At 47.3% G+C, this 26648-nt stretch overlaps 1 protein-coding gene across 1 annotated transcript; it reads right to left on the bottom strand.

Moving 5' to 3' along the window:
* Nucleotides 1-5643: 5643 nt before the first annotated feature.
* On the bottom strand, nucleotides 5644-20656 carry CRABP1 (cellular retinoic acid binding protein 1). The gene is made up of 4 exons (XM_071568481.1): nucleotides 20514-20656; nucleotides 19775-19953; nucleotides 17079-17192; nucleotides 5644-5969 (listed from the first exon to the last, which is right to left on the bottom strand). The coding sequence occupies exons 1-4, from the start codon at nucleotides 20581-20583 to the stop codon at nucleotides 5919-5921; spliced, it is 414 nt and encodes a 137-aa protein (XP_071424582.1). The 5' UTR covers nucleotides 20584-20656; the 3' UTR covers nucleotides 5644-5918.
* Between the last annotated feature and the right edge of the window lie 5992 nt (nucleotides 20657-26648).

The raw sequence follows: 26648 nt of genomic DNA, 5'->3' as shown, positions 1-26648 counted from the left end.
ATGCAAGAAGTGATCGCTGGAGCTAAAGCAGCAGCAGCTCTCAGGAGCATCCAGCATGTGGTGGGACAGCTCTGACCCACACCAAGGGAACTGGTGGGACAGAAATAGGTGAATGTGGTGGGACAGCTCTGACTCACACCAAGGGAGCTGGTGGGGCAGATAGGGGTGAACTGAACTATTCAATGCACTGTGGCATTTCTGGCTGAGATTTCGTATTTTGAGTTTCCCACAGTGGCTTATTTTGAATCCAAGTTCACTGCCTGATCTGTTTACTGGTTAGAATATTTATTTTTCCTGGAGAAAAACAATAAATGTTTTATGAAAACAGCTCAAGAACAAAGTATGAAAATGAAAATCAAAGGAAAATCCTAAAATGAACCCTTCTTGCCCTGGGGCAGAGAATGTGGTTGCTGCATCCATGGGGAAGTTCCACTCCTGTGGGGAAGTTTTGCTGTTGTGAAACATGACACACATGCCAAGGTATCTGTATAACCCTTTCTGTTCTCACTGGAGCAGCCAGTCAGCAGTGTGGCCTGGGCAGGGCACCATCCCAACCGATTGGCACAGAAACTGGGACTCAATTGCCCAATCTCAGCCACCTCAGATGTGATGCCCTCAGGTTCTGTCTCTGCTCTGCTGCTGCCTCTCCGAGAAGAGGCACAGCCTTGTGGGGGTGGCAGTGTGTTTGTGGATCCCCTGATGTCTGAGGTCATTGATGGAGAGATCGATATGGAGCAGTTCAGAGTGTGTCCTTGAAGGAAAGCAGTTTGGAGGGCACCCTTGAGGAGAGAGCCACCTGTAGAATGTGGGATACCTTGGAGCCAGTAGAATGTTTCCATGTATGCTTAGTGACCTGACTAGCCAATTGTGTGATGGCATCTTGGATACACGAGGAGATAAAAGGTGAAGCTGTAACTAAAAATAAAGCAGTTGTAAGCTCTAAGCCTTCTGATCAAGCCTTCTGATGCTGCTGTGCCTGACCCTCTTCTGGCCGTCATTGACATCATTGGCCCCCTTCCCCCTCCAAATGGTGACCCCATACACCCTCCTGCAGATGAGCTTTGTGCAGGTGTCTGGGACACACAGGACATCTGCAATGCCTGGACACACCAACGTTGAGGCAGCTGAACCTCCCTGGTGCTGTGTCCAACCCACAGGACTGTTCAGGCAATGGCAAGACACAGCCTTGAGGCTTCAGGAAGGAAAAGCTCCTCACCTTCTTAGTACCTGCATTCTGTGCCTTTGTGTGGAGAGATGCTCTCAGACACACACAGTTTGTAATAATCTCACTGATGCAGCCACTCCCATGATCAGAAAGCTCCTGGCAGCGAAGCTGAAGGTGCCATGGCCATGGGCACGGGGCGCTGCCAGCCTGGCTCCTGGGGCACAGGAACCTGCAGGGGCTGTCTGTGCACACAGAGCTCACTCAGGGCCACCCAGACTTGGTTGAGCCCTGTTTGTCACCAGCCAGTGCTGGAAACCACAGGGAGCCTCCAGCCCCAGAGTGTCAGAGGGGCAGCAGGAGGGCAGCTCTGCCCACTCACCCTGGCACTGCCCTGGCTGAGCACACGCCCACTGCTGCAGGCACCTGGATTAGCACCTGGAGAAGAACAGCCATAAAATCTCTGTGGCCCTTTTCAGGTGCCCACAGGCTACAGGTGATGAATAAAGCCCTGATGTGCCCCACTGCCCTGGCACCTCTGCCTATGAAGGTCCTTCCCTCCTGTGTGCCCGAAGCTTTCAGGACCCTGTTCTCCCAAGCAGCCCTTGAACACTCAGACATCATGAGGCCAAATTTTTGTGGATGTGAGCTTCAGTAACTCTACTCTGCTTCCATCACCTCATCTGGGGATGGGTGAATTCATGATTTTTTTACACAAAAAGTGGATAAAACTCTCTCTCTCTTGGCTACCGTGGCATTCAATTTCCTTGTTCCCAAAGGAGCTTAATCTCAGCAAAGAAAAGAAAGGCAGGAGACAACTGCAAAGTTTTTGGCCAGTAAATTCACTCCACATCCTTGTGTGCCTTGATCTGAAGAGGTTTTAAATCCAAGAAGACTTGCAATTTGGCCTTTGCACTGTTTCAACAATGAGCCATAAAACGAACACCCTGGAGCAGTTCTAGACTCTGTTCCTGTGAGTTTATCCATGCACCAGTAACTTTAATGTAACTCCCCGAAAGGCAATCAAGTAGTGAAGCTTCCACACTGCAATTACTAAAGAAAGGAACTTGTGTCATGCCAGACTGCAAATGAAGCTTAGGGGAACAGCTTCAAGGCTGGAAGGAGAAGGTTCCAACTTATCCAGGATAGCTCATATCTCAAGAGCCTGTTTTTAATCATAACCTCTTCAAGCTGGTTCCATAGCTCGTGTTTTACTACTTGGGTAGGAGCTGCCAACTGGATGGAAACCTGACTTGGTATTTTCCAGTTGATGGGAAAATTTTCTGAAGGATATTTTCTTGAGCAGCACAACAGCTTAGCATGAGCCTTCCCAGAAATGCAGCCCAGAATGCTCTGCTCCCATTAAATCACAGAATCACAGGATATGCTGAGCTGGGAGGGACCCACAAGGATCATGGCGTTCAGCTCCTGTCTCTGCACAGGCCCATCCCCAAGAGTCACACCCTATGCCCCAGAGCATCATCCTGTCCTAGTTCAGCAAGTGGGACCAGTTTATCACTGTGTGGGTGTGACCAAAGCTGTGCATTTTACACCCCCTATGCCATTTCCCAGGAACTGTTAACAATGGACCATTGGCAGCAGCTGCCCAGGGCACACCTGACCCCTCAGGCTGGGAGCTGGCTGGGAAAGAAGCCTGGGAGAGGAGCTGGGAGAACTCCCCTCTGGGGAGTCCTTGGCACCTCCACACCCACCTGAGGGGTCAGCTCTGCTCATGGGCCAGCAACAATTCCAAAATCCCCCCTGACTCCCAGAGTCAGATCCTCCAGTGTGGAACTCCCTGCCCTGGGGGAGGGACTGGGTGTTCCCACCTGGGCCTGAGGGGAGAGACTCTTAGGGGCTTGGGGACTTGGGGACCACTCATTGGATCCAGAGGATGAGCAGAACCTGGAAAGAAGGAGACCACCACTCTCCACCAGACTGTGCCATCATCTGCACAAACAGGTTTTTCCCTTCCTTTTACTTTGGACTCAAAGGAACCACGTGGGGCTCAGCACAGGGGCCACCAAACCCCACTGTGTTTGTGCCCCAGGGGGCTGGGTTCTACTGCTGTGTTTTGTGGGTTAAACCCAGTTTCTCTTTGTGTCATTGCATTTATTGTAATATTGTTATTGAATTGTAATTCTGACTTCTAATCTCTCTTGAGCTGGGTTCATTTCTCCTGCAGGTTTACCTTTAAACCAGCACACATCCAAACGCTCCTGGATCTCTGGCAGCCTTGGGGCTGTGCCCACAGCCCTGGAGAGACTGTTCAGTGCCTACCACCCTCTGAGGGAATAACCTTTTCCTGAGATCCAACCCAACCCGGCCCTGACACAGCTCCAGCCATTCCCTGGGTGCTGTCCCTGGTCCCACAGGGCAGAGCTCAGTGCCTGCCCTTCCTCTGCCCCTCCTGATGAAGTTGTACCTGCAATGAGATCTCCCCTCAGTCTGCTCTTGTGCAGCTGAACACACCAAGTGCCCTCAGTGTCCTTACACCGTCCCCTGCAGGCCCTGAACAATCTCCTGTCCCTCCCTTGGTCACTCTCCAATGGCTCAATCCCTTCCATTGCAGTGACCAAACTGCCCTAACACTGAGGATGATGCACATACTTGCTGGAGACAGTGTGAGCTCACACAAAGCTTTGCTGAGCCCTCACCAACAGTGCATCAGGGCTGGTTTGGGTGGAAAAGGTGACTGCTAAGAGTGGCCTCTTTTCTTGGCATGGCAAACCAGCCCTGCTGCTTCCTGGCTTTTTGCCTATGGCTTGCCTTATTGGCTTGTACCACCCCCACATCCCCCACTCACCTCCCTGGGAGTGGAGGCAAAGTCCTCTGAGGTGTTGGTGGGACATGACAGGAGCCAACAGGTCCTATAGCACTGTGCTATTTACTGCTCAGCCTTGATGTGGCAAGACAGTGTTGTCTGCACCCTGAGAGGCTCTGAGCCTGCTCAAAGCCTGGCACTCTCTGGGGAGTCCCTTTGGCAGAGCTCATTGCAAAGGAGGTCCAGATACTCCCAAGGTGGAATTTGCTTGGAAAAAACACTCAACTGTTTCAATTGGAATCTTAAAAGAAGGTATCAAATAAAGACAGATTGTCATGCCCCTTCATGGTTTCACTCTTACTGGGGGGTAACTTCAGCTGCATCCAAACCACAAGGAACCAGTTCCAGCCCTCATCTCAATGTGAGCTAATATGGGCTGGATTTAATTGGTACCAAAGGAACCTAGACAGAGGATTTGGCTTAGAGTGTGGAAGAAAAGAACCCCCTTTCCAGTTGCAGTGTGGTATCTTGAGTGCCAGAGGCAGGGAAAACAAGCACGAGCTGTCAGAGCAGAGGAGACAGAAAACATCACAGGTTTCTCTCCTTTATTGCAGTCTCACACTGCAATATATGGAACAGTTGGCTGACTCCTCCACTGTCCTGTCCAAGGGGATCCTTCTGCACAGATGAAGAGACTGAGTCATTTGCTTCCCATGGATGTCCCAAGATGATCAAGATTTGGGCCTGTTTTTCTGTTCTGAATATTGAGCACAATGCAGTGGACAGGGCACATACCCTGCTAATGCTGAACCCCTTACAGATCCCAAGTGATTGTGTGACGTGAAGCAGGTAAATCATCTTTGCAAAGCTCAGAGTTGGTCAGATGAGCCTGGACACTGCACTGGAATAAGGAGTGCTGCTGGTCTCTGTCTCCACGTACTCCCAAGGCTGAGGAACAAAGGAGTTTCTGGTTCATTAGTGGAACATCTGTTCAGCTTGAAACTAATACTTGATAGTGCTGCAGCCAGAACTCTGAGCCAGAATAAATACATTAAATTTTATGTTTCTTTCATTCTTGAACTATGGCCCTGGTTTGTGTTGCTCAAAAAAATGAAATGTTGACTCACCAGAAGTGAGAGTTGTAGCATGGAGGGGGAGTGAAGCCATCAGAAATTCCATCACAGGTGTGAAGGGAGGAGAAAAGCAGCTTTCCTCAGCTTTGTTTTTTAGTCTGTCAGATTCTTCTGGCTCTCTGACCAGGCCTGAGGTGCTTGGGTGTGAGGACAGTAAGTATTACTCATGATCACACTGTTTTCTGCCCTGTAGATGCACCTGGTTTGTTCTTGGACAGTGCCTGTCTCAACAGGGGAACTCTGGACTTCTTCAGAGCCACATCAGGAAAGGGCAAAGACCCTCCTTGTCTGGTATGGTTCAGCTGAATGCCAGGAGGCAGGAATTGCTCCTCCACAACCTCCCACAGGGAGAGGACAGAAGGAAGGAAAGACTCTCTGGGTATGGGACAGCAGCCTCCAACCCTGCAAACCTAACCCTAACCCATTCCTTTCTTCCATCCCTTTGTGCTGCCCTGCGAGGTGTTCCCTGGACCTGCCAACAGCACTGAAACTCCACACTCACCTCAGAGCAGGGTGAAAAGCATTTCAGTCCTATCGTAACCAAAACTCTGCTGGGTTTTCAAATAAAACACCCCAGACACCTGTGAGTTATGCCTAATAAGTTTAATAACTGAGGAAACCATAGCAAGTGACAACTACAAAATACAAAGCAGACACAAGAAAAGGTGGCATAAAAATGAGAAGAAACAGTGTCTGCAATGAGAAATGAAAGCCCAAGACACTGGATAGAGGATCTGGGCCCAGGGGGAGCACACACAGTCACACACAGCACGGCAGCAGGGACAGCACACAGAGGTCATCACAGGGGGGATCTTCACAATTCTCCACTTTGTCCCAGATGACAAGGAAATCCATGGCTTTACTCTCTTACATAAATTCTTGTGCACACAACATCATCAGCACCAAAGGTCTGAAAAAGAAACAGATCAATCAGAAGAGATGGAACCAGCAAACATTTAACACCATTTAAGATGTTATTTTTATGATAGTAGCGAGTTCTACAGCAGAAATAAATTTTCTTGTGTCTTTTGACAGAAAAAGTCCTTTTGGAAAAGCAATGCAATGTGTTTTTTCCAAGGCATGATGAATTTTGTCAGAATGATAAATGATGCATAAATTCCCTTTTCCTATAGTTTCTTGGCACGCATTTATAAATAAACATGAGAAAAGAAAGAGAATTTGGAATGTGCTGTTGTTATATTTAGAAACAGTTGCAGCCCTTTGAACTAGAAATGCTGAGGGTGGCATTCACATGGCATGTTCCAAAGGTATTGCAAATACAACTCCAAGCAGCGCAAATGAAGTCAGAGGAGGAAGGATGAAGAGCAGAAGATCCACCCATGACCTGTGACTGCAGTGCTGCTGTGAGCTGCTGGCACCATTCCAGGGCACCAAACCTCTGTCCCAGCTGCAGTGTGGGCAGTGCCCACCACAGCCTTCTTTCAGGATGCTCTGCCCCTCACCAGTGAGTGTGTTATGATGATGAGGACCTGTAGGGCCACCCAGACCAGGACATGTGGGAGGACAGTGACTGTGGCAGCTGCCTGGACGACACCCGAATCCCAGAGTGTTTGGATGTGATTCCAGGTCTGGCAGGCTAAAATCTAAGCAATTAAACATGAAGGAAATAATGGGTGCAAGAGTGAGGAAACTGGGACTGCAAACCCTTCCTGTTCAGCTGCACCCACAGACCGTGTTGAACTGAGCACTAACAGACTGAGAGGTGCAGCTCTGGCTGCAGGAGCTGCCAAGGGCTCACTGAAAACTGTAAATCAAGACCTACCCCAGTGTGTTATGAAAATTCAGCTGGACTATTTGTTTTAATGCTTTCTACACCTGTTTTGGCCAATTCTTCTTTGAAAGGACTTGGCTTTAAAACTGACTCTGGCTTATGTTTTGCTCCCTTTATTGAGGAGACAAGTCTGTTAGTATTTTGCAGATATACACTTTTGGTTTTATGCATATCAATATCATATAAATGTTTATATACATTTTTAGCTTATACATGAAAACATCTGGAAATGAACATTAAAGGATGTGGATAGTTCTCTACTGTTCCCAGCACCAGCTGCAAATACCCTTACTATGGTTTCCTTCAACATTTCCAAATTATACACAAAGGCTGCCCCAGTTCAGCAGGTGGGACCAGTTTATCACTGTGTGGGTGTGACCAAAGCTGTGCATTCTAAACCCTCTCTGCCATTTCCCAGGAACTGTTAACAATGGCCCATTGGCAGCACCTGCCCAGGACACACCTGACCCCTCAGGCTGGGAGCTGGCTGGGAAAGAAGCCTGGGAGAGGAGCTGGGAGAACTCCCCTCTGGGGAGTCCTTGGCACCTCCACACCCACCTGAGGGCTCAGCTCTGCCCATGGGCCAGCAACAATTCCAAATTCCCCCCTGACTTCCAGAGTCAGATCATCCAGTGTGGAACTCCCTGCCCTGGGGGAGGGACTGGGGGCTCCCACCTGCACCTGAGGGGAGAGAATCTTGAGGTTTGGGGACTTCTGGGACCATTTGTTGGATCCACAGGAAGAGCAGAACCTGGACAGGAGGAGACCAGCACTCTTGACCAGACTGTGACATCATCTGCACCAACAGGTTTTTCCCTTCCTTTTACTTTGGACTCAGAGGAACCACGTGGGGCTCAGTACAGGGGCCACCAAACCCCACTGTGTTTGTGCCCCAGGGGGCTGGGTTCTACTGCTGGGTTTTGTGGGTTAAACCCAATTTCTCTTTGTGTCATTGTTTTTGTTGTAATATTGTTATTAAATTGTAACTCTGATTTATAATCTCTCTTGAGCTGGGTTTGTTTCCCTTGCTGGTTTACCTTTAAACCAGCACAAAGGCAAAATTACTTCAGCAGGAGCTTTGCCAGAGAAAGGAAGTCAGAGTCAAGACCATCCAGGGCTTGAGGCTGTCTTTGGGTACTGTAAGGTCCCTGTGACAATGGTTGTCTCTCTGTGGCACATTCAGGCACTGCTGAGCACAGTGAGGTTTGTGTCCCCTGCTGCTCCATCAACACAAATCCCAAACAGTGGTAGAACAGTCCCTGTGACGTGTTTTTCCAGAGCACACAGCTGGGGCTGCACAGCCCTGCAGACACACCTTGGGATGTTGGGGTTCCACAACAGCCAGCTGCAATGGAAATTAGCTGAGTTGGTTAGAGCATGGCACTGACAACTCCAAGGTTGTTGGTTCAATCCTTGCATGGGCCATTCACATAAGAGTTGCACTTGGCAATCCTTGTGGGTCCCTTCCAACTTACAATATTGAGTGAAATCAGTGAAAGGCTGCAGCAGCCACTGCCCAGAGCTCTTGTGCCTCCCTAGCAAATCTATGTGTGTTCTTCCAGGGGAATTAAGAGAGAAACTCCTTCCCCTAAGCCTGTGCAACAGCAGTTATTCCCAGAGCAGGTCAGCAGATGCATTGAGAAGGAACACTTCAGGGAAGAGCAGATTGAAAGGGATGTGCTCCACTCTGCAAGGTCTGAGTGACCAAAATTCCAGTGTTCACCTCTGAGAATGCTCCTGGGCAGAGCTTGTCCCTAAGACTGCAGCCCAGTGTGACTGGCAGCTTCCCTGCAAGACTCACAGGAGGGAGTGTGGAGATAGAGACGGAAATTTGGGGAGGAAGGAAAAAGGAACAGCAGCTTTCTGGGAAAGCTCAGTGGTGTGGGTGAGTGTCAACACACACAGACTGGCTGCTCAGAGGCACAGCCTGGCACTGCTGTGGCACAGCACTCAGCTCACACTGCCAACACCCAGCCCCAGCTGTACCTCTGGACTGCTGAAAACCTGGGGCAAAGGACTGCACCTGGACAAAAATCCAGAGCAGAAAACATGAATACACCCAGGGAACCCAAACACACAGGAAGTCCGTGGCTGCACATGAGGATTGTCATCTCTGAGCACACCAGTCACACAGGCTGCAAAACCACTACAATTTACACAATAACATCTTGAAATCTAAAATGTAAGGAGATAAAAATCATGCAAAGCCCCCTTCCAATTACCCTGTACCATGTAGCCACTGGGCACTTTTCAAAACACCAGATATCCTTTCCCTGAAGACCCAGATCAAGCTATGTGGCCTCTGACCTGTTTCAGGAATAAGCAGCCTTTTTTAGCACTTAGATTTTATACCTTATGGCCATTCAGATGACTAATAACCCAACTGAAGCACGTAAAGGGCTTTATTGTCACAGTTATGCACATGGTTTAAATGTGGACTTACATAGAACGTGTTGCCCTATCTTATTGTACCTTACTATAATTCCTGATAAACTCCACTCAGTGTTGCTAAAGAAAGAAAAGAGGGAGGTGTTCAGGCTTGGTGTGTTCCTCTTCTTGTGGTTACTCACAGACACATCCAATCCAAAGGCTGCTACTCCTCTATCCCTCACAATTAAATCCTCATATTCAGAGGAAGGACAAAGAGTTTAGTGTCTGTGGTTCTAATTCTAAATTCCAAAGAAGTGGTAGTTCCTATCATAATAAGCAGACTTTAGTGATTTCTGGGACCCAGAGCAGTAGAACCTCCTAATAAAAAGAAGGAGACAACAATCCTGGCTATTTGGTGGTGGAGTTACATCAGAGCCACTCAAAACAGTGCAATGGCACCAAACTGCAGTTCAGATCTAAAGAGAAGATGCAGGATTTTCAACCACCACCTCCTCCTCAGCTTGCAAAATGCTCCAAGGCAAAGCTTCACTCTAAATCTAAAATAGGATTTCAAACGTGCAGTGACTGCAAATTGCAGAATTGTTTTCTTCACTTGGCTTGTCATAATCTGTGGCTAAGAGTCCCAAAGCACACTGCAAACAAAGCCCTGCACAGGGGGATAATCCAATAAATTGACCTCTCTCAGTTCACTCAAAATCTGATGACCACTGACATCATGAGAGATTACAAGAGAATTACAGGGCAGTAATATATTTTGGTAGGAGTAAATCTGCTTTTTAAAGGCCTTCTTTATAAACATTTGCTGAGGAGCCTTTGTGGTAAGTGCAGCCCACAGTGTAATTAGGAGGAATGCCATTGAAACAAACACCTGGGAAAGATCCCTCCTGCCAGTGCATGCAAAAATCCCTTTATCTGCTCAAAACTGACCAAAATGCAGAGGCCACTTGCAAAAGCAAGACAGAATGTATCAGCAAACTAATGGAGAAAAGAAGGTATTCCTTAAATGAATGTTCAGTAAAGGCTCTGTCCATGTTACCCAGAATAAAGCTGGAAATCTTCCCAACAAAAGCATATTGCTATTCCCTTTCTCCTCCTGACTCCCATGTTTTAGGGAAGGGGTTGATCATTATGGATCCATAACCACAGAACACGCAGCGCCCCCTTTCAAACCTGGGTGTTAATGGCAAATCTCCCAATATACAACTCCCCTTTCCTCAGGATAACAACTGACAGGACCATGCACGGTTGGGCTGTTCATCCCAGGTCCTGAGTGTTAGGATTTGTGTTTGAGCACTGCTGTGTCACCAGAGCAGGCAGTTAAACACCACCCTGACCCCGTCAGCTCTCAGAAGCTGAGCAGGGTCAGCCCCGGTTAGTATTTGGATGGGAGACCTCCTGGGAGCACCAGGGGCTGTAGGTTCCAGTCCCAGGGACTTCACTGGCACTGCCCAAGCTCGCTCGGCCGTGGCAGATGAACCTCAGGAGCAAAGGGTGGGGCCAGTTCTGCGCAGGCTGAGCCTCACCTAAAACACCCATTGTGCAGGTTTGAAGGGCACACCACGTGGGGAGAGCCCTGCCCAAATCCAGGTTTGAAGGGCACACCACGTGGGGAGAGCCCTGCCCAAATCCAGGTTTGAAGGGCACACCACGTGGGCAGAGCCCTGCCCAAATCCAGGTTTGAAGGGCACACCACGTGGGAGAGCCCTGCCCAAATCCAGGTTTGAAGGGCACACCCACGTGGGGAGAGCCCTGCCCAAATCCAGGTTTGAAGGGCACACCCACGTGGGCAGAGCCCTGCCCAAATCCAGGTTTGAAGGGCACACCCACGTGGGGAGAGCCCTGCCCAAATCCAGGTTTGAAGGGCACACCACGTGGGGAGAGCCCTGCCCAAATCCAGGCTGGAAGGGCACACCACGTGGGGAGAGCCCTGCCCAAACCCAGGTTTGAAGGGCACACCCACGTGGGGAGAGCCCTTCCCAAAGCTTCGTTCGCAAAGTCTGGCCATCCATCCATCCATCCATCCATCCATCCATCCATCCATCCATCCATCCATCACCAGAGCCCTCAGTCAGACAGCAAGGGAAGGACTGTGGTAGTTTTGGATTTAGTTTTAGCTAGGCTTCAATATAGCTCAGAGAATTCATGTAGATTAGGAGAGACAGGCATCACCTGACTTTAGTAACCAAAGAAATATTTCATACCAGATGACACAAACCTGATTATTTCATACCAGATGACACAAACCTGATTATTTCATACCAGATGACTATAAACACAGTAGAGTAGGAGTGTTCTCTCAGTTCCATCATGGCTGCAGTAGAGGCAGGATGTGCTGCCGCTGCCCTGCTGTGCTGGGCCCTGCTGCTGCTGCCACTGCTACATCACATTTTGTTTGAGTTCAGGGAAGTAGAAACATTTTATTGTTATTCTTTCTGCTCTTTGGTGTGTGTCTTTTGGGGTGCTTTATGAATCTAGAGTAATAAAATCTGGTTTTGGCTGGAAGTAGAAAATTGTTATATCTAACTCACCTATGTATGTGTTATATTGTAGTTTGCATTTTCTCTTTTATGTATAAATATATACAATTAGTTTAAGTATAAACCTAGTTTGAGTTTCCAGTTTTTTCCTTTCTCCCTTTGCTCAGTGGGAGGAGAAGGAGCTTTGACTCTGTATTGGGCAGTTGGCATTTTGCCACTCAACCCAAGACAAGGACAGAGGGAAGAGCATGGGGCAGTGGCATCTCCAGGGACAGTCCTAAAGACAGTGCCCAGGGAACAGCCACGCTGCAGGTGGACTGGAGGAGGCCACAATGGGACAGAAATGGCTTTGGCTGCTTTCTGTGCTGGGCTGTGACCCAGCCCAGGCTGCACAAATCATCAGCAGGGGCTGCACAGCCCTAAGCCCCCTTTAAATCTGCTCCTGGCAAGGAGGAAATGAGAGCATTAGGCCTCTGCAGCCTCACCCTCCTGCACTATTATGGGCTTCTGAACTGCTGTCAGGGCTGCTGAAAGCAGGTCAGCAGCAACCCCTCACTGAGCTCCGTGTGAGCACATCCTCCTTTTGGTAACTCATTTTATTTGGGATCACTTTCCCAAAGCTATAGAAAAGTTAAACACTTGTGCAGTTTAACACTGTTCCACACAAGGCTCAGGCATTCAGCTGCAAAGCATCTTTCCAAAGCAGCATTGACCCTTCTCACCTACTCTGTTTAATTTAAAAACCATTTAAGAAATGTTCACTGGCTCATCAAGGCTCCACAGCTGAGCAGTTTTAATCAAGGACACGGTTTTCCTGGGGAGGGAATGCAGAGCAGAACCCATGCTGGAAGCCCCAGTGTTCTGATCTTTGACCCTTGCCATAATTGCTGCTGAGAGCCCTGTGTGATACGTGAACTGTGTCAAATGTGGGCAGGGGCTGCTTTGGAGGCCCCTCTTCAGTTCCCACCCACTGTAAAATGGTTGTGTGCTCCAGGTTAAACTTAAACCTGCAGAGGCTTCAGCAGCAGCACCTCTAAAGTCTGACTATAAATGTCTCATTTGAATAGCTGATATTTGTGAGCAGCATCCTTTAACTTTGTCAAGAGCAGACCTTTTGTTCCCCTGACTTACACAAGTGATGGCCCTGAAAAAACACACAGCAACAGCAAAACCATTGGAGAGTATAAGAAAGGGAAGAAAAGGCACTTAATTCCAGGTCATCATTTTCAGACAAATAAAGGAAATATGTATTTTTGTGTTATATTCTGATCTTGATTGCTCAGAGCTAATCCAAGTACAGTTTATGAATCTGGAGTTGTAGATTCAGATGTTCTGACTCTGGATGCAGTACAGCCTTAAAATAAATTACAAGACAAGACAGAGTCAAGACAAATAAAGGTGAACTTTGATGGGGAAATTCCTTCATCCTCCCATGCTTGCCTATTTCATGCAATTATTTTTATCTACATTATTCAGTAATTCTAAAAATGCAGCACTGAACTCCCAGCAAGTGCATCAGATGGGATTAGAATAAACTGCTCTGATGAAAATAGTTGCAAAGTTCTGAGACATTCAGACCATCTTCATGAAGCAGAACTTGATTCTTCTTCCCTTTCTCCACTGAAAGGACTCTAGCTGACAGGACTTCAGACCTGCCATTGCATGAGCCAAATATTAATTAGCTACTGATAAGAGCAATTTGCTTTTCTAAGCTGCAAGAAGATAAGGACAACCAAAGGCAACTGGTGTCTGAAGGTAACGAAAACCTTTGCTAACTGAATGGTGTGTTTCCAGCACCTGTGCACCAGGGGACACAACGGGACATGGAAGACCATCACATTGCTCAAGGGAGTATTTCTGCAAAAAATAAGGAATCTTTCTGCCAGGATGTAAGAAAAATTGATAATTATATAGTAATATGGTTTCTATTTTAGCTCTGTGGTAGTCATGGAAATTCAACACTGATTTGGGTTTTAAGTAAATGTAATAATAAATGCATTTTATTTAACATGTTCGGTTGGACAGAAAAAAATATATCCTTCCACCAGGAAAATGTCATAATCAAATGGATTCCCCAAACAAATGCAGCAGGTTAGATCAAAATGATGTGGCAAAGCTCCAACATTCCTGCAGCCAGTACAAACAGAGTAAATAAAACTAATTCCTTACCCCCTGCCTGCTACCCCAAGCCTTTGTTCAATTTGTCTAACACAATTTAGATACTTTTTTGCAACTTCTTCCAAACAGGGTATGAGTGTCCTTGATTTCTACTGCAAATGCATGGAACAGCTAGGAAGGAAGCTCATGGCTGCCTGGAAGATTCTTTGGATAAAAACCAGAGCACATCATACAACATTTGTTAGGTAAGCAGGGAAGGGAAGATGGGAATTGTTAAATATTTGAAGGGATGTGGGCAGCAGAACTGAATGAGAAGGAATTTCAGGTCCAAAAGATCCCTTATGAAGCTGGGAGGAAGGAAGGAGAAAGGAAGGAGAACTATCTCCTCTTCTCACTGTTGGAAGAAGGAAGAGGTAAGTGGGGGTTTGCAGACTCAGATCCAAGAAAAATTTCCAAGTGTATGCCAAAATAATCCATATTGAATCTTTGCTCACTGGAGTGATGAAAAACCCCAAACAGTGGAGAGGCAAGAGACCAAAAGGGTCTTCCCACTAAGGGGTCCTACTCGTGCTTTGTCCCCTTCCTTGCTGAGGAACACACCACAGCCAATCCCTTTGGGCAGTCTAGCTTTTAAAGCCCAGGGAGTATTCTGGGGTTTAAAAATTAGGGATCACAGACAAGAAAATCTAACTTCCCCTCTTCCATGTCCCTCCAAACAGCAGAACCCTTTGCTGCCTCCTAGAAGGATTAATTCTGGCCACCTCAGGTTGTCCAGAGGAGCAGAGACCTCACACTCCCCACCAGCACTCCCAGAAACACCTCCTTGCCGAGGTTTGGGGTGTCAGGAGATTTGGAACATGTATTTCAAAGATCTGTCCCAACAAATGTCCTGAGGGCTTGAAAATGCCTGTCCTGAGGACAATTACTGTCAAAACCCTGAATAAGGAAAAAGAGGCCACTATGCTCCAAAAAAGAGGTAGGAGAATGGAACTGCATCTCATATGGAATAGCAAAAACCAGAGAATGGTCTGGATCACTTGGAAACAAACACTGCGTTTTCCTAATGGTAAAATCCCACTTTGCAACCAAAGAACACAGTGCCAGTTTGCCAGAGAGGAAGGGAACACTCCAGGGAATCAGAAACCAGGAAAAATTACGTGGGATCATGAGCTCCCATAGAAGAGTTAACGTGTCTCTGCCCATGAATCAGAATAATTTTACTTAAGAGTAGTGAGATGAAGCCACCACTGCTTCAGGTGCCACTGCTGCCCAAACAGTCTGTGCCATTCCAGTTTCACAGCTCAGAAAGGAAATGGATCATTTGGAGGGGATTAAAGAAGCACTCAAAGAATGATTCCATGAAAACTTCCTTTACCTTGAATGGCTCAAGGTCTTCCAGCAGTTTAGCTGAACAACCAGAAAGCTCTTCCAAGAGGTGATGTTAAAAGAAGTATTTGCAATATAAAATTTTAGGCATATTATTTAGGTTCTTTTATACACAGTATGTAGTGACTGGGAGCTGAAGCCACACATATGCAGATTAGAATGCCTGTATTTTAATGGCAAGGAAATGAACCAGTAAACCAACTTATCAAAAGCCATGAGTTCCTATAAGTGGAAATATGTTAATAAGAAGCAAGTTTTTCTAATTTATATCCTAATTGGAAGAAGGATTAACTCAGAAAGGTTCAACAGACTGTATTAAACAAGAGAAAAGGTTAGATGGCTTTATAATCACTGCATCACTCTGGTTTCTTATCCAACTTATTACTGTTCCCCAGCAGGGAAGTTCCCACTGCTGCTTGCAGGAGGCAATTCTGTTCTGACCTGTTTTCTCCCCTTGCTGGGAGCAGCTCACTGGGGTTAACAGCTGCCTCATTAGCCTGGTGCTTAAATAATAAACTACAGAAATGTATTGTTAGAAAGCTGGAAAAATTCTATCTGAGAATATATTTTGCCCACTGCATTACATATGAAGATGCAAAGCAGAGATCAAAGTACTTTACCTCCTAAAGTGTTGTGATAATATGAAGAATTCCAGTGGTTGAGTCAAAAGAAATTATCCAGCTTTGGAATATTCACTCAGTAGAACCCAATGTGATCTCACTCACTGCACACACCTCCTCCTGAGGGCTGGGGGAACAGTTCCAAGATGTCTGGAAAAATATTAACACCTCAAAAGCCTTTTGTTTATACCTGCCTGGGTTTGGGTCCTGTTTTTGTTTCAGATGCAATCTTAAAAACAGAACTCCAGCTGCTTTGGAGAAACACTGGGGAGGCTGTTTGTGTTTTAAAGTGCAGAGGGTTAGTTAGCATGATAGTTTGGAATAAAACCTCCCTGCTTTGATGTTTTTTACCCCTCTCCAGCAGCCTTGTCTTCCATCAGTCCAAACTGATGAGGCATAACAGTCTAATCAACTATTTATCCAGAATGCACTGGTAAGAACATGTGCAGGGAAATGATTCTGAACTCAAGCTGTGCCACAGTGTCTGTGCTGATGGGCAGTGATTGCTGGGGAAGAGACAGCGAGGAGAACTCCAGCAGAAACCAGGATAATAGAAACACCTCAGTGATGGGGATGCAGCTGCAGGTGCTGCCCAGAACCCCCAGTTTCCTGCAGCACAGGGGAGCCGCACCAGGGGGATGGTGTGAGAGCAAATGTGCAAACCTGTGTGGTTCTGAGAAACCCAGGGAGGCAGTTCTGAACCCAGTTCAGAGCTGATCAGGGAACTGGGGAAGGAAAGGACATGTTTTCCATAAACAGGAGAGATTAGAGCATGCTAAGGACATGCACATCCCTCCCTCTACACACCATGTGACTGGGGATAAGAAGCAAAATATTATGCACATGGCTTAAAAAGAAGAGCCTCCAGAAATGAGGTCAAACGCCTTGATCTAACTTTCACCAGAGGAAATCTGCAATAAATCAAGCAAATTCTTTGGTGGTGTGAATTTACAGAGCAGAAGTGGCCCACTTGTGATTATTGTACCACTAAAATATGGCAAAGGTTGTAACAATCAAATGCAAGTCAGAACATGGATATGTCTCCGTTTGTTCTTAAAAAAAATACAGAAACAAAGAGAAAGGAAAAAAAGTGACGCATAATTGTATGGTAGAAGATTAAGGAAATGGTAGTATTGCAGATGGATTCAAGTAAGGGAAAATAATAAGTCACACTACATGGCAACAAAAAACCCTGTTAATATGGTGCATGTATTGAGTGGGTTCAAGGTTCTTACCAAAATCAGCTCATCTTTAGCTAATTCTCGAGTCCAGTACGTTTTGGGGCCATCTCCCTCAATAAGAGTTTGTTTGCAATAGATCTTGTTTTCATTCTCCCAAGTGGCCAAACTCTGCAGGCAAGCAAACCATTAGGAAATACATTAATTATAATCCCCAGCAGCGTGAGACAGAGACAACAATGAACAGGAGGGAGAATAATTGCTCACTAAAGGAGCAACGCACAGACAGATAAAGGACATCAGTGGCAAGGGGTGAAATCAAAGTTAAGGTGTGAGGGGGCAGTTTGGAAAGGGATCAATAACAAAGTAATTGTAAAAGTGTCTTTTCAAGGTGAAGCCACTCAGTGCCCATAAAATGCTTAATGCTGAAGAGTATAATTTAGAAACATGACCATGCAGTGTCTGTACACATGTGATTTGATCTGACAGATTATTTGTCACTGGAGCCCCATCAAGAGCCACAGCATAAACAATCAGATGTTGTGGGCATAAATAAGGCAGTGTTTGTCACTTGCAATCTTTCCTGCTCTATGGCACTGCACCAAGTTAACTGTATATTAAACAAACCAGAATAAATCACAACTGAATTAAAGAAACTTGGTTCTGAATTCAAATGTCTGTGACATTTGTGGGTCTGGGCATTTCCCAAAGCATTCCAATAACGACTATGAAACCACTGTCAAACCAAAGAATCCCAAACTACAGGATTTTGTTTAACTTTCACAAACAGGCAAGTCTGTTGCTTTTCCTTCTAGCACTGGACTTTTATTCCACAGTGCAAAGGAAGAGCTGTGCAGAAGGATGCCCTGTAATGAATGTGCAAGTAATCACTTTGTAACTACACAGGGGAGACATACATTAGTCTGTGATCACATACATATACATACTCGTGTCTGTGTGCATATATATGCCTAAATTCCAGTTAACCCTTCCCAGACTTTCCAAGGGGAAAAACACCCCTTTACTTTGATCTAAAATTAGCTGTTTACTTTATAAATATTTTCCAAAACAATAGGTTTTATAAGCCAACAAGCCATCTCAAGTGGCAGTTATAGAAGCTCTGCCTTGCAGTACAACTCCGTATGTCTCCCTCTTTGTCTCTGTGAACAATGGGCCAAGTTAGCTGGCAGAACAAACCCCTCCACCCCATAAAGTGAATCAAAATCTATCACCAGTCAGCAGTTCTGCCAGATATTGCAAATTACATTCTGCAGTATTATTTTATTCTCTGACAGGTTCTGCTCCGTGGTCCCATCTTGGTTATATACACACAGCACTACAACTTATTCCTGGGAGTAGACTATAAATAATGGCACAACACATGGAAAAAATTTACTACTTCACAAAACACACTTCTCTCAGGTTTTTCCAACTTTCATAGCTTGCAGCCATAATTACTGTTTTTCCATCTGCAGCAGTAAATCCTTCCCTAGAAAGCCAGTCACTTTTACTGTATATGCATTATACATGAAGACACTAAAATACCATCTCTGCCGAGCACGATAAATTAACACAGCCAGCAACATTTCCTGAACAAACTGTTAAATATACAATAACTCATCCCAGAGATCAAGTGGATGTTTTAAATGTCCACGGACTCCCAGAATCTACTTCCCTTTTTCATAAATTTTAGTTCACAGCAATTGCACCAAAGACAGTAAGTTCTGAATTTTTAATGGTGCAAACGGTCTCAGAAGCTGACCCAAGAATTAGGAGAGATTGGAAAGTAGATTATTTCACCATCACTGGATACTTTTGAAACTGGACCCTCATTTGGGAATACAATCAGATACTCTTTTTTGGTACTTCTTTCATAAGAATTTTATATATACTTTTTTTATAAGAGCAAGAGTAAAGTGCCCAATCCATCTTTTAAGAAGACGGTTGTGGCCCAGGCCCCCAGTACCTCAGACCCCATGTACCTACACCAGAGAGACCCTGGGGCCAGATGCTGCTGGTTTCAATCTCCCTCCATGGCCACAGAAGTGGTTACAAAGGCAGAGGAATGAGGTCTCACACACAGAATCACACCCAAAACACTCCAATGAGTGCCCTCCAAAGCACTTCTGCTCCAGGAGAAGGTGTAACTGTGGCTGGTGTAACACCACCTGAAAGTCTGTCCTACCCTCTGATCAGCAAACTGCAGACATGCACTTGGCAAGAGCATGAAAGAGGCTTTCAGCCCCAAACTGCAGTCTGTGGTCCTGCTTGGGAACTCCTCTGATTCCACCTAGGACAAAAATTATGCCAGGTTTGTTCACCAAATCCTGACTCTTGAGGTCTCTCTTGCTCCACCATTTCCAGTGATTCTGTCAGGGACAGAGGCTGGGGAGAGTTTCCCTGGGAGAGCTTTCCCTGCCGCTGAGGTCTCCAGGGGAGAGGGGAGCAAAAAGGGCCCGACAAAACCCTGCCACCCAAATAGTACTCAGGCAATGGCAATTACCAACGTCAAACAGGTACTCGAGCTCTGCTTTTGGGACCTGTCATGCTCTGTTGCCTTCAGATTTCAGTGTTATTCTGCAAGAGGGACAAGAGTAGTGGTGACCACCAAGAACCCCCAAAGAGTGCTGCTGGCAAGCAGAGGGTGGTGGGCAGCAGTGCCACCGTCTGGGGTCACCCGCAGCACGTGTGTTTGTCCCATTTAAAAAGAACTTGGTAACACACACACACACACACCCCAACACTCCTCCTACCCTGCACTTTCGTCCATCCACCGTCTCCTCCTCAAAGCTCTCCCCGATTTTGAAGTTGATCTCAGTGGTGCGGACAGTGGTGGAAGTTTTGATGTAGAACTGGTCCCCGTCCTGGCGGATTTCCACGTGGGGTTTGGACGCGGCTGCCACGGCCACCTTCCTCAGCATGGCATTGACACCTGGGTGAGCGGGAGGAAAGCACAGCCTGACGGCTCCGGCCGTGCCCTGGGCTCACCTGGCCCGGCATCAGGCACACCGGGGAGCGGGGCGAGGCCAGGGCACGGCGGGACCCCCGGTGGGGCTCCGGCGGCTGCCCGGGCACGGCGCAGGTGGGGCAGGCACGGCGCCGTGCCCCGGCCATCCCTCCTCGGGCAGGGCTACGAGCCGTGCCCGCAGTCCCCGCGGGGCTGTGCCGGGTGCCCCGCACACCCCGGAGCGGGGATGCCGCGCCCGCAGTCCCCGCGGGGCTGTGCCGGGTGCCCCGCACACCCCGGAGCGGGGATGCCGTGCCCGCAGTCTGTGGGGCTGTGCCGGATGCCCCGCACACCCCGGAGCGGGGATGCCGTGCCCGCAGTCCCCGCGGGGCTGTGCCGGGTGCCCCGCACACCCCGGAGCGGGGATGCCGTGCCCGCAGTCCCCGCGGGGCTGTGCCGGGTGCCCCGCACACCCCGGAGCGGGGATGCCGTGCCCGCCGTGCCCCTCCCGCGGACACCGCCCGCTCCCGGCTCCGCAGCCTCACCCAGCGCCTTGAGCAGCTCGTCGAAATTCTCGCTGCTCCTCATCTTCCAGGTGCCGGCGAAGTTGGGCATGGCGGGGCGGGCGCTGCGAGGGCGGCGGGACGCGGCGCTGCTGCTCGCTCGGCGGCTCGGGCACCTTCTGAGCGGGGCGGGTGCGGCGACAGCGGGCACACCCACCGACCCCCACCCCTTCCCCCGGGCCGGCACACGCCACACGGCCGGCCCCTTGCCCGCCTGCCAGCCCCCTGCCCCCTGCCCTCGCCATCCATCACGCCCTGCCCGCCCGCCCTGCGGCCCCCCGGGAGCGGCAGAGCCCCACTGTCACTTGTCCCCGAAATGGGGGCACTGAGGACTTGATGAAAGGCGCCAGAGGCGGCCAGGGAAGGCAGAGGGCACTCCAGCCAGGTGCAGTGTGCCCAGGCTCACGGCGGGTCCGGTCCATCCCACTGCGGCGGGGCCGAAGCACATCAGTCCCTTACACGGAGCTGCGGAGCTGCCCGCACGGACAGGGCTCCCATCCCGGCGGGGCTGCACATCGGGCACTGCCCAACACTGCTCCTGGGGCAGCCACGGGACAACCAGGGGCCAGAGGGGTGCCAAGAGCACAGCCTGCCCAGCGCTGCCCCAGCACTGCCCCTGGGGCAGCCACGGGACAATCAGGGGCCAGAGGGGTGCCAAGAGCACAGCCTGCCCAGCGCTGCCCCAGCACTGCCCCTGGGGCAGCCACGGGACAATCAGGGGCCACAGGGGTGCCAGGAGCACAGCCTGCCCAGCGCTGCCCCAGCACTGCCCCTGGGGCAGCCACGGGACAGCCAGGGGCCAGAGGGGTGCCAGGAGCACAGCCTGCCTAAGGGTAGGGAGCTGCCCCTTCCAGAAGGGTGAAGGACAAAGAGCCACGCCGTGCCTGGATCGTTCCCCAGGCACAGCCACACACTCCCTCCCTGCCCTGGGCTGCTTTGGGCACTCGGTGGGTACAGGTGTGGAGCTGGAAGTCATTCCTACGGCACCAGAAAGAGCAGTGCCCATGGCAATCACAAGTTTCATGGAGAAACACATCAAGCTATTTCACAGTTAAATGACACCAGAGTGTTACAGAGGGCTGCTCTGTGCCTCTCAGACTTTCCATGACCGTTGCCATTGTCCTTGCTTTGAATCCCACAGTTTTAGGTCAAAGATGCTACATTAAACTTCCCTACTGCAGCTGATTTACCCACATGATTGAGGGAACACGATTTGACAGGTTAGGGCATGTGGAGTTTTTTTGCTGCTGTTGTGCATAAGGAAATGCTCAAAACATTCAGAGGTCTGTGATTTCCCACTCAGAACAAAGCCCAGATATATTTTAATTAAAGGAAAACCTTTGCTGAGCCACCTTCCTGGTATATTCACAACCCTCTTCACTTGTTGGACTCACTCTTTAAAATGAACACGCAGGTTACTTGAGCTATGTATAAAATCTGTTTACTCCTGGAAAAGTAACAGATCTGGGAGTTACTTTAGCCATAAGTTAGGCAAGATTCTCCAGTTCCTCTGTGCTGAAATTTGCTCTCATTTTTTATCCCAGGAAGAATTTTACCTGAGTGAGAAACAGAGAGCAGAACCAAATATTTGTCTGTAGATTGTCACTCTTGTTTTACTGATTTTTATTTCTGCCTTTTCAGAAGGACACCCTGGAGACCTGGCATGGTTCTTTAACTGAAATATTTGGATGGAAAATCTGTTGGGTTTTTTTCTCCAGGAAATGAAAATTTAAGTTAGGAATATCTGTTTTCAATAACAGGGTTTCTCTAAAAAGAAACCAAACAGAACAACAAGACAAACCAAAACCAAAACCAAATCCAGAGCATGAAGCATTTTCCAGTTTTTTAGTAAATGACAATAAATTAAGTCCCCATTTGAAATACTTTAACAATTCCCAATTGCCTCAAAGAAAAACACTTGTGGAAAAAAAAGGCTAACAAATCATTTCCCTTTTCAGGGAGGTTTAAGGCTTTCAAACGTAAGGCTGCAGGCCCACCAAACCTATAGCAAGTCTGTGTTTTGCTATGAAACACTGAAGAAAAACCCTGCTCGGTCCCTCACTCTCAACTTCCCACTGCACAACTGAAAATGTGCCCCCAGGGCCCAGCCTTGCTGCCAGAATCCTGCAGAGCATGGACAGGATCCTGCAGAGCATGGACACTGGAGCCCAGGGATGTGGCTCATCCCTGCAGAACAAGGTCCTTACCCACCTGTGAGAGTCTGTGCAGCACAAACAGACAGGAACACCTACACCTGTCTCTACCTGAGAAATACATTGGCCCAGAAGATTTTAAGGAGGAACAATTTATTCTTTAAAGGGCCATTTAAGTTCCTCAACTCTTCTGTTTGCTGCACCACTGATCCAAACAAGAACTATTTGGCAGATGTCATCTGAGAGAGGGTTTCTCCAATGTAGGACTCACGTTCCAGGGGTTGGACTGTGGCCATGGACCTACTTCAAGCAGACCAGGAGGGAGCCTTCAGAATACTATTCACCTACAAGGTGCATTGGGCTGGAAGGCAGAAGTGCCTCCAAGTCAGAAAAGTCTCTGTTTTTCAGTGGCAGCACATTGAGCTCTTCATCTGAAACACATCGAATCAAATGACATTTTAATTTACATTACACTCTTATCTACAGACATGAGGTACCATTGCACCTCTGCAGCTCAGCTGCTGAAACAAAAGGCACAGTTACACCCCGGGGTGTCTAACTGGCTCGCTCTGGCAGTGTGGACACATTCACACCCATTTACACAGGGAGGGAGTTCCCTTCCAGCACTGCACCCTGCAGAATTAGCAGCTATTCAGAACTGGGCCTCCAGTTCAGCCCCAGGAGGAGTCATCCCTCTGTGAGACCGAGGGGCCACTGCTGGCCCCACTGCTGGCCCCACTGCTGGCCCCACTGTCTTCCCTCTCACCAGCAGTTCTTCGTGTACACACAGGAGTTGAACAGATCATCAACAGTCATTCCTCCCCTTTCCCTTTGAGCTGCATATTTTTGGTGTTCTTTCCATATGCTTCTTTTTTCTTTTAAATAATTTATGTTTTCCCTCTCTTTCTCAAAAAAAAAAAAATCCCTCATGTTTCTCTGGCTTTGCTAATTAATTTAAAAGTCAGCAGGAGCTGAACTCCAAACTCAAAAGGAATCTCACTTCACCCCAACAAAAGTTGAAAAGCAAAACAGCTCTAATATTCCAGTCCCTTAAACCAGCCAAATCTCAGTGAGAAAAATAATCTTTTTGGTTTTCCATTTGGTGTTTCATGAAAACATTGTGGATTGTAATCCCATGGCATTGTGGAATACAAAGCCCCACTTAGGCTGGGAAGGCAACCGAGTGGGATGTGACTTAAATGGCAGCAAATTTCACGTGGTTTATGCACTAGTTACACCAATTAATTATGCATATAATAGTTATATAGAAGTCAGTAAGAGCTGAGTTTCTGTTTTACAAGCTGTGATCATATCAGCTCAAAACTATTGGATTAATTTTTATGCTGAACTGTTCAAAGGAAAAGGTAAGGAAGAAAATATGGACAGAAACTTAAAGGAAAGGAAAACAGAGCTGTAGTGTAAGACCCATAAGGAATATAGCACTGTTATAATAATAATAAAAAAAAGACAGAATGTGAGTTAGGCTCAGTTTCCTGCATATCTGGGATCACTCAAATGAAGGACAAAAGCTGCATCCTTGTGGCAGACACGACTCAAACCTCTGCCGTTGCACAGTGAAGATCACAAAGCTGTACTGACTTATATTAGCTGAGAATGCTGCCCGTGGACTTTGCCTGAGCCCTCTCACAGACCCTTATCCTACCACAGCAGCAATGGGAGATGTTTATCAGGTCATGCTGAAATAACCCAGACTAAATGGCAGTTTTACTTTTCTTTCAAGCTCCTTCTGTATGTAATTTTTCCATTAATGTTATGGAAAACAGTTTGATTTTCAAAACATGCCCCTCAGCACTTTTTCTAGTTACCTGAATCCCCTAAGGCTGATCCTTCTCTGCAGATGGACCTAATTAATCTTTCCAACAGTGCCTCTAAGACAAAAGAAAGTAATATATGTACAGATGGGACCAGGGCACTCCATCATTCCTAGAAATAAGTGACCAGTAATGTGACCAGAACTATCCCCCCGAGGTTACTGACTGACCACTGGGAAGTCACACAAGGCTCAGTGCAAACAATGGATTGTATTTGCTAAGGTGGTACCCTAGGTGAAACAAAAAGATTGGTTTAAGGCAGAATGCAATAAATTATTCCTGACGTGAATAAATTATACAACTGGAAGGCAAATTGCCATCGTAAATTTACCTGCCAAATTAACTTATAATGGGCCTCCAGCCTGACAGTGGGTGAAATGTAATACAAATCTATGCAACATAACAGCATTTCTGCACTGTTGCCTTGTGTCTTCTGCTGCCCCTCATTAAGCTGAAAGAATATCCACTATTCCTCAAACTAAAATGCAAGAGGGATTTCCAGTGCCGAGTTGTCCTTTTGGTTTTTGAGACTTAACTAACATGGAAGTAAATGATTCTTGCATTGTTAGATACAGACTGTAAAGTGGTAGCCAGTCTTATGTTCATTAAGAAAAATAAACATTATCATTTTAATTCCTTGCCCAAAATATTCCCTTTCATGGAGAACTGATTGATCTGTGTTGTCTTCCAGAATCAGGCTCTCAACTGGCCACCTGCTCTTTCTATTTTTTATCTGCTACAAGAATACAATAAAATTGAGAATTGTTTTTCTAACTGAGGTAAAATTTGCTGCTCTGACTGCAAACAAAGGGAGCTTGCCTGTCTTTTCACTTGGCCATTCCCTCTGCAGGCTGCTGGGCAGTTTGATGCCAACCCACAGTGTGCAGTGGCAATGCAGTGACACAATCACCAGCAACTGCCTCAGAGGTGCTCCTGGGGGTGTTTTCCTGGGCCAGTCCCAGAGTAAAACTACAAATATCAGTAGGGAGAAAATCAAGACCACTCAGTCTCAGAGTGGTGTTCTGTCTGTAACATTAGTTTAGAACACTGCTTTGGAAAACCATTTACAAACTGCTAAATAGTTGTGCAGGAGAGTCATCCTGTAACCAACATCCAACACTGATTTTTAGTGGCTGTACCTTTTAATGTACGTTTGAGCATTTGTAACACAACAAATTGGACCTGACTGAGAGTGTTGGGAACATAAGTGACATCACCTTCTGCCCAAGCTGCCCAGCCACCACTAGCTGCCTTGCACAGTTCCTGTCTCCCCAAAGTCACATTCTGCATGTGGCTTGGCAGCTGAAAAAGAGTTCGTTCAGATAAAGCAACATGACAGAAAGTAACAGTTTAGAAGCAACATCAACAATCTGCCAAGTTTAAAACACAATATTGCATGAACAAGAAGAAAAAAACCTATTCACATGATTAAACAGAGCTTTCTGTTTTGTTGGGTAAAACAATGTACTTCAGAAATAAAAACTAAAACAAGGATTTATTGATTTCAGAATCCATGGCCTGGGGGCAAAGCCATTCTCTGTGAAGAGCATTACGGGGGTTTTAATGGATTTTTGTGGAACTGGGAGTCAAGGATGGCTCTCCCAATGAACAAGATCCTGGAGAATCCCAACAGATTTTTGACACACTAGCAAATAAGATATAATAGCCTCCTTTTCTCTTTGCCCAGCTTTCCTCTCCTTTAGCTGAAGGAAGATAAATAGAACTGTATATTCAGATTGATTGGACTTATTTTGGTGAGACCTCCCTTCAACCCAATACCTTCATTTCAGACAAGACAATGAGCACCTCTTTAAGCAGCCAGGTCACTGGCACTTGTTCAGGCCAAGGCAAGGCCCAGGCCAGCAGGGCAGAGGATCTGAGGCAGGAGCTTCTGGGCTCCTGATGTTGGGACACACTGATCTACGTAAATCTCTAGGAAATAAAACCCAGCCAGCTCCAAGCCAGAGCCTTTCATAGGTATGTCTAAGGGTCAGGAACAAAGTTCCTACTCCCCTATCAGAGGCTTTTAAGGAAACACCTCATCTGATGTATTTATCAGATGTCTCCAAATGTGCTCTTCAGTCAGGCAAGGGATAGAGTAGTTGATAAAGCAGCTTGTAAAGCCCAGCCCT

The sequence above is a fragment of the Pithys albifrons genome, chromosome 13 (assembly GCF_047495875.1).
Source record: "Pithys albifrons albifrons isolate INPA30051 chromosome 13, PitAlb_v1, whole genome shotgun sequence".
Lineage (NCBI taxonomy): Eukaryota > Metazoa > Chordata > Aves > Passeriformes > Thamnophilidae > Pithys > Pithys albifrons.
This window is presented reverse-complemented; position numbering and strand designations above follow the sequence as displayed.